Source organism: Hyperolius riggenbachi, chromosome 1 (assembly GCF_040937935.1).
Source record: "Hyperolius riggenbachi isolate aHypRig1 chromosome 1, aHypRig1.pri, whole genome shotgun sequence".
NCBI classification, from domain to species: Eukaryota; Metazoa; Chordata; class Amphibia; order Anura; family Hyperoliidae; genus Hyperolius; species Hyperolius riggenbachi.
In genome coordinates, this window is record NC_090646.1 from 2,711,528 (window position 1) to 2,719,782 (window position 8,255).

At 53.0% G+C, this 8,255-nt stretch overlaps 1 protein-coding gene across 2 annotated transcripts in view; it reads left to right on the forward strand.

Moving 5' to 3' along the window:
- The window catches only part of DQX1 (DEAQ-box RNA dependent ATPase 1), a 90,886-nt gene extending 85,954 nt beyond the window's left edge, over positions 1-4,932 (forward strand). For both annotated transcript variants that reach the window (XM_068273646.1, XM_068273649.1), the window contains exon 12: positions 3,296-4,932. In XM_068273646.1, the coding sequence (XP_068129747.1) occupies positions 3,296-3,476 (181 nt within the window). In that variant the 3' untranslated portion in view covers positions 3,477-4,932. The remainder of the gene's footprint in view (positions 1-3,295) is intronic.
- The last annotated feature ends 3,323 nt before the right edge of the window (positions 4,933-8,255 follow it).

Below are 8,255 nucleotides of genomic sequence, written 5' to 3' on the forward strand. Positions count from 1 at the left end.
AGCCTCGATTCCTCCTGGCCTCCTTCTCATACTGGTTTCCTGATTCCCTCAGCCTCCCATCCTGATACAGCCTCGCTTCCTCCTGGCCTCCTTTTCATACTGGTGTCCTGATTCCCTCAGCCTCCCCTCCTGACACAGCCTCGCTTCCTCCAGGCCTTCTCCTCATACTGGTGTCCTGATTCTCTCAGCCTCCCCTCCTGATACAGCCTCGCTTCCTCCCGGCCTCCTCCTCATACTAGTGTCCTGATTCCCTCAGCCCACCTCCTCCCTCTCCTGACACAGCCTCGCTTCCTCCTGGCCTCCTCCTCATACTGGTGTCCTGATTCCCTCAGCCTCCCCTCCTGATACAGCCTCGTTGCCTCCTCCTTATACTAGTGTCCTGATTCCCTCAGCCCACCTCCCCCCTCTCCTGACACAGCCTCGCTTCCTCCTGGCCTCCTTCTCATACTGGTGTCCTGATTCCCTCAGCCTCCCCTCCTGATACAGCCTCGTTGCCTCCTCCTCATACTAGTGTCCTGATTCCCTCAGCCCACCTCCCCCCTCTCCTGACACAGCCTCGCTTCCTCCTGGCCTCCTTCTCATACTGGTGTCCTGATTCCCTCAGCCTCCCCTCCTGATACAGCCTCGTTGCCTCCTCCTCATACTAGTGTCCTGATTCCCTCAGCCCACCTCCTCCCTCTCCTGACACAGCCTCGCTTCCTCCTGGCCTCCTTCTCATACTGGTGTCCTGATTCCCTCAGCCTCCCATCCTGATACAGCCTCGCTTCCTCCTAGCCTCCTTCTCATACTGGTGTCCTGATTCCCTCAGCCTCCCCTCCTGACACAGCCTCGCTTCCTCCTCCTCATACTGGTGTCCTGATTCCCTCAGCCTCCCCTCCTGACACAGCCTCACTTCCTCCTCCTCATACTAGTGTCCTGATTCCCTCAGCCCACCTCCCCCCTCTCCTGACACAGCCTCGCTTCCTCCTGGCCTCCTTCTCATACTGGTGTCCTGATTCCCTCAGCCTCCCATCCTGATACAGCCTCGCTTCCTCCTGGCCTCCTCCTCATACTAGTGTCCTGATTCCCTCAGCCTCCCCTCCTGACACAGCCTCGCTTCCTCCTCCTCATACTAGTGTCCTGATTCCCTCAGCCCACCTCCTCCCTCTCCTGATACAGCCTCGCTTCCTCCTGGCCTCCTTCTCATACTGGTGTCCTGATTCCCTCAGCCTCCCCTCCTGATACAGCCTCGTTGCCTCCTCCTCATACTAGTGTCCTGATTCCCTCAGCCCACCTCCTCCCTCTCGTGACACAGCCTCGCTTCCTCCTGGCCTCCTTCTCATACTGGTGTCCTGATTCCCTGAGCCTCCCATCCTGATACAGCCCCGCTTCCTCCTAGCCTCCTTCTCATACTGGTGTCCTGATTCCCTCAGCCTCCCCTCCTGACACAGCCTCGCTTCCTCCTCCTCATACTGGTGTCCTGATTCCCTCAGCCTCCCCTCCGGACACAGCCTCACTTCCTCCTGGCCTCCTTCTCATACTGGTGTCCTGAATCCTGCAGCCTCCCTTCCTGACACAGCCTCGCTTCCTCCTCCTCATACTGGTGTCCTGATTCCCTCAGCCTCCCCTCCTGATACAGCCTCGTTGCCTCCTCCTCATACTAGTGTCCTGATTCCCTCAGCCCACCTCCTCCCTCTCCTGACACAGCCTCGCTTCCTCCTGGCCTCCTTCTCATACTGGTGTCCTGATTGCCTCAGCCTCCTCTCCTGGCACAGCCTCGCTTCCTCCTGGCCTCCTCCTCATACTGGTGTCCTGATTCCCTCAGCCTCCCCTCCTGACACAGCCTCGCTTCCTCCTCAGCTCCTTCTCATGCTGGTGTCCTGATTCCTGCAGCCTCCCCTCCTGACACAGCCTCGCTTCCTCCTGGCCTCCTCCTCATACTGGTGTCCTGATTCCCTCAGCTTCCCCTCCTGACACAGCCTCCCTTCCTCCTGGCCTCCTTCTCGTACTGGTGTCCTAAATTCCCTCAGCCTCCCCTCCGGACACAGCCTCGCTTCCTCCTGGCCTCCTTCTCGTACTGGTGTCCTAAATTCCCTCAGCCTCCCCTCCGGACACAGCCTCGCTTCCTCCTGGCCTCCTCCTCATACTGGTGTCCTGATTCCCTCAGCCTCCCCTCCGGACACAGCCTCGCTTCCTCCTGGCCTCCTTCTCATACTGGTGTCCTGAATCCTGCAGCCTCCCTCTCCTGACACAGCCTCGCTTCCTCCTGGCCTCCTCCTCATACTGGTGTCCTGAATCCTGCAGCCTCCCTTCCTGACACAGCCTCGCTTCCTCCTCAGCTCCTTCTCATACTGGTGTCCTGAATCCTGCAGCCTCCCTTCCTGACACAGCCTCGCTTCCTCCTGGCCTCCTTCTCATGCTGGTGTCCTGATTCCCTCAGCCTCTCCTCCTGACACAGCCTCGCTTCCTCCTGGCCTCCTTCTCATACTGGTGTCCTGATTCCCTCAGCCTCCCTTCCTGACACAGCCTCGCTTCCTCCTCAGCTCCTTCTCATGCTGGTGTCCTGATTCCCTCAGCCTCCCTTCCTGACACAGCCTCGCTTCCTCCTGGCCTCCTTCTCATGCTGGTGTCCTGATTCCCTCAGCCTCTCCTCCTGACACAGCCTCGCTTCCTCCTGGCCTCCTTCTCATACTGGTGTCCTGATTCCCTCAGCCTCCCTTCCTGACACAGCCTCGCTTCCTCCTCAGCTCCTTCTCATGCTGGTGTCCTGATTCCTGCAGCCTCCTCTCCTGACACAGCCTCGCTTCCTCCTGGCCTCCTTCTCATGCTGGTGTCCTGATTCCTGCAGCCTCCTCTCCTGATGCTAATCTCATCAGCCCTGCATTCCCTTCTGCTCATACCAGTCACATTGCCCCATCTTTCCCCTATCTTTTGCTTTGAATATCCCCACCCCCTGATTTGGTTTCCACAGGCCCGGAAATATCTTTAGATTCCCTTCTCTTGATGCTGAGGTTCATCCTTGCAGTTTAGTGATGGCCTGCTGCCGATGTGACATCATTAATAAACCTTCTCAGCAGAAGTTGTGGCATAAACAGCCCCACTTCTCCCTTCATCTTCTGTAACATCTCACAACACCACGTATACCTGAAATTTATGGTGACAAAATATGAGCAGAAAGCATGGAGGCAACAGTCATAAAATGTGTTGATGAAATGTAGGGAGCATGTTCTGCTCAGGCTGCGTCTCTTAAGGTACGCTTCTCTTTTTAATGTCCCAATACGGGAACACTAATATTATGTCTCCCTTCCCCGTGCAGGTTGGTGGAATTTGCCCCTCAATACTACTTGAGTAACCTCCCGGCCAGTGAGAGTCGAGATCTTCTCATGGAACTTCGGGAGAAGCTCCAGAACGAGGAGGAATTTCCAGGACAGACAGAGGAAGATGAAGAAGTGCATGGGACGGATGAGGAAGAGAAGGATTCCTGCTGTCTGCAGTGAGGACGTTTCCAGGAGTCATGAGCAACGTGCACTTTATCTGCTGAGCCAGCCAGAGGGGCAGAGGCCATTAATGAGTAGCTGACTCAGGATCTGACCCTAGAGGTAGAGCGTCTCTCCCCGCCAGACCTGCCAATCAGAGAGTCCCTGAGTGCTGGTTACCCCTCTGCCTGTAGCATAGTTTCGCATGTTATGTACCTCTGCATAGAACTCCAGTAATGCTATTATTTATTGATCAGACAGATGTCACCCTACACATCAGATAATTCTCCATAATCACTCTTGGGTACAGTGACAGAAACACGTGACTTGTGTTATCCTTTTCTAACAGTGTCAGAGTCTGAACTATACAGATCACACCATATTATCGTGTATGGTATGCGTAGAAGATTATATAAGCTACACATCAGGCCTTCTCCGTAAAGCAAAATATCCATTTTTTATACATAAATGTTTTTAAGGTAGAGTTTTTGTTATTACACAATTGTTGTGCTACATTGTATGTCACAACTGGTTTAGCTGGAGTTTTCATTCAGGCTACAAATGCTTTTCTTAGATGAAATCTTAGAGGAGTCAGTAATGGGGGCAGCATTCAGGCCTGATCAGTCACTGCTGTGTGTCATTAATGGGAGCAGCATTCAGGCCTAATCAGTCATTTCTGCTGTGTGTTTGTAATGGGAGCAGCATTCAGACCTGTTCAGTCACTGCTGTGTGTCAGTAATGGGACCAGCATTCAGGCCTGATCAGTCATTGCTGTGTGTAAGTAATGGGGGCAGCATTCAGGCCTAATCAGTCATTTCTGCTGTGTGTTAGTAATGGGAGCAGCATTCAGACCTGATCAGTCACTGCTGTGTTTCAGTAATGGGACCAGCATTCAGGCCTGATTAGTTACTGCTGTGTGTCAGTAATGGGTCAGCATTCAGGCCTGATCAGTCACTGCTGTGTGTCAGTAGTGAGAGCACCATTCAGGCCTGATCAGTCCTTTCTGCTGTGTGTCAGTAATGGGATCAGCATTCAGGCCTGATCAGTCACTGCTGTGTTTCAGTAATGGGATCAGCCTTCAGGCCTGATCAGTTATTGCTGTGTGTCAGTAGTGAGAGCAGCATTCAGGCCTGATCAGTCACTGCTGTGTGTCAGTAGTGAGAGCAGCATTCAGGCCTGATCAGTCCTTTCTGCTGTGTGTCAGTAATGGGAGCAGCATTCAGGCCTGATCAGTCACTGCTGTGTGTCAGTAATGGGAGCAGTATTCAGGCCTGATCAGTCACTGCTGTGTGCCAGTAATGGGAGCAGCATTCAGGCCTGATCAGTCATTTCTGCTGTGTGCCAGTTGGGGAGGCAGTGTAAGGGTACGGGCAGGTGGCTGTCTAGCCTTCCCTCTCATCACTAGTCGCTGCTGATAGTGGGAGGGAGGGGTAAGGGTATGGGGCAGGCAGCTGTATATGCTTCCCTCTCACCACTAGTGCTGATAGTGGGGGGGGGGGGGTAGTATAGGGCTATGGGGCAGGTGGCTGTCTATCCTTCCCTCTCACCACTAGTGACTGCTAATAGTGGGGGAGGCAGGGTAAGGGTACAGGGCAGGTGGCTGTCTATCCTTCCCTCTCACCACTAGTGGCTGCTGATAGTGGGGGGGGGGTGTGTCAGGGTAAGGGTACAGGGCAGGTGGCTGTCTATCCTTCCCTCTCACCACTAGTGGCTGCTGATGGGGGGGGGGGGTTAGGGTAAGGGTACAGGGCAGGCAACTGTCTATCCTTCCCTCTCACCACTAGTGGCTGCTGATAGTGGGGGGGGGGGGCAGTATAGGGGTGTGGGGCAGGTGGCTGTCTATCCTTCCCTCTCACCACTAGTGGCTGCTGATAGTGGTGGGGGGGGGGGGGGGATAAGGGTACAGGGCAGGCAACTGTCTATCCTTCCCTCTCACCACTAGTGCTGATAGTGGGGGGGGGGGGGGGCAGTATAGGGGTGTGGGGCAGGTGGCTGTCTATCCTTCCCTCTCACCACTAGTGGCTGCTGATAGTGGGGGGGGGATAAGGGTACAGGGCAGGCAACTGTCTATCCTTCCCTCTCACCACTAGTGCTGATAGTGGGGGGGGGGGCAGTATAGGGGTGTGGGGCAGGTGGCTGTCTATCCTTCCCTCTCACCACTAGTGGCTGCTGATAGTGGGGGGGGGGAGATAAGGGTACAGGGCAGGCAACTGTCTATCCTTCCCTCTCACCACTAGTGCTGATAGTGGGGGGTGGGGGGGAAGTATAGGGGTGTGGGGCAGGTGGCTGTCTATCCTTCCCTCTCACCACTAGTGGCTGCTGATAGTGGGGGGGGGGGGGTGTCAGGGTAAGGGTACAGGGCAGGTGGCTGTCTATCCTTCCCGCTCACCACTAGTGGCTGCTGATGGGGGGGGGGTTAGGGTAAGGGTACAGGGCAGGCAACTGTCTATCCTTCCCTCTCACCACTAGTGGCTGCTGATAGTGGGGGGGGGGGGATAAGGGTACAGGGCAGGCAACTGTCTATCCTTCCCTCTCACCACTAGTGCTGATAGTGGGGGGGGGGGGCAGTATAGGGGTGTGGGGCAGGTGGCTGTCTATCCTTCCCTCTCACCACTAGTGGCTGCTGATAGTGGGGGGGGGGGGGGGGGGATAAGGGTACAGGGCAGGCAACTGTCTATCCTTCCCTCTCACCACTAGTGGCTGCTGATAGTGGGGGGGGGGGGCAGTATAGGGGTGTGGGGCAGGTGGCTGTCTATCCTTCCCTCTCACCACTAGTGGCTGCTGATAGTGGGGGGGGAGATAAGGGTACAGGGCAGGCAACTGTCTATCCTTCCCTCTCACCACTAGTGCTGATAGTGAAGGGTGGGGGGGGGGGCAGTATAGGGGTGTGGGGCAGGTGGCTGTCTATCCTTCCCTCTCACCACTAGTGCTTATAGTGGGGGGGGGGGGGGCAGTATAGGGGTGTGGGGCAGGTGGCTGTCTATTCCTCCCTCTCACCACTAGGGAAGCGGTAAATCTTTATTCATTCACTTACATAAGCTCTGCTTACTGGGAGTCTCTGCAGACACACAGGACTACTTGTCGTGTGACCTGTATTTGCCCCGCAGTGCCAATCCTGATGGGTCCATTGTAAAGGGTTATTGACTGTTCTGAGCCAGTAACTGTTCACAGCAGTAGCAACATATTCCTAAATACTCAGAGTCCTTTCTATTGTGAGTGATTACAGGGTTGAGGCATGCAGTCATTTACACCCGATTGTTGGCAATCTCTCCACCTGCAATCTGATGGAAAGCACAGAATGGCTCTTCCTCAGGGACTCCAGTGGTGAGATCTCTGAAGCCTGAGTTCCCAGCTTTTCATGTGAGTAGCTCAGCCCCTGGATGAAGTGAACTGCTGAGTGTGAAATGCAGGGGTGTCAGGGACCCCTGATGGACTTCAGTTATTGGGGGATATCTATCGATTTGTTGCTGCTTTGGAGTAATTCTGTTCTTACAAAATAATGATGGCTGCGCATCAACATCCTCCTCTTCTGTGATTGGAGATATTCTACTGCAAGATGACCTGTATTCTGGACAATGAAGCCTGGAGTAAGGGGGGTCTTGATTACGGCTGGAAAAAGGGACTAGTGCAATAAATTATGACATGTCCCCAAGTCTCCGGATCAGCCACTGATCTTCTGGTCTGATGGGGCTGTGGAGGATATCTCAGCATCTCAATAAACAGCACTACAAACACCCAGATACTTGTGTCCAGTCACTGCCTCGCCTATATACACTGGGGGCAGGGGACAGAATCTTCCAGGGCTCTCCCACCTACAGTGGGATGCGAAAGTTTGGGTAACCTTGCTAATCGTCATGATTTTCCTGTATAAATCGTTGGATCTTACGATAAAAAATGTCATTTAAATATATATAGGAGACACACACACAGTAATATCTGAGAAGTGAAATGAAGTTTATTGGATCTACAGAAAGTGCGCAATAATTGTTTAAACAAAATTAGGAAGGTGCATAGATTTGGGCACTGTTGTCATTTTATTGATTCCAAAACCTTTAGAACTAATTATTGGAACTCAAATTGGCTTGGTAAGCTCAGTGACCCCTGACCTACATACACAGGTGAATCCAATTATAAGAAAGTGTATTTAAGGGGGTCAGTTGTAAGTTTCCCTCCTCTTTTAATTTTCTATGAATAGTAGCAACTTGGGGGTCTCAAAACAACTCTCAAATGACCTGAAGACAAAGATTTATAAAAAGAAGAACCGAGAGCCCAATATAGTGTAGTAAGTCAAGGCAATTGGTATAATGAAAGGAGTAAGATATATACTCACAAACCAGGGCTACCTCCAGGCAACCACTGTATACGCAGGTGAGGAGATTAGCCTGTCCCCACTCAGGATTAAGAAGTCGCTCTCTGTAGACGTGAGAAGAAAGGGGTATCCCCCTCCACCAAGGGTGGATATGTACTATGTTGTAAACTGAACAGAGGCGCCAAAAGGATAAAAACAATATTTAAAATATTTAAAAATGCTTAGGAGGCAGTGGTGGACTTACCTCCCTCAAGTAGACACAAAAACTGTGTAGTAGAATAACAATAAATTTATTGGTACACTCCAGGATTTTTATACAACGCGTTTCGCAGGTCTATACCCGCTTCATCAGGCAATGGAGGTAGGAGAACACAGCAGAAAGTCTGAAACACACCTGGCGCCTTTGTGAAACACACCAGGCGCCAGGTGTGTTTCAGACTTTCTGCTGTGTACTCCTACCTCCATTGCCTGATAAAGCGGGTATAGACCTG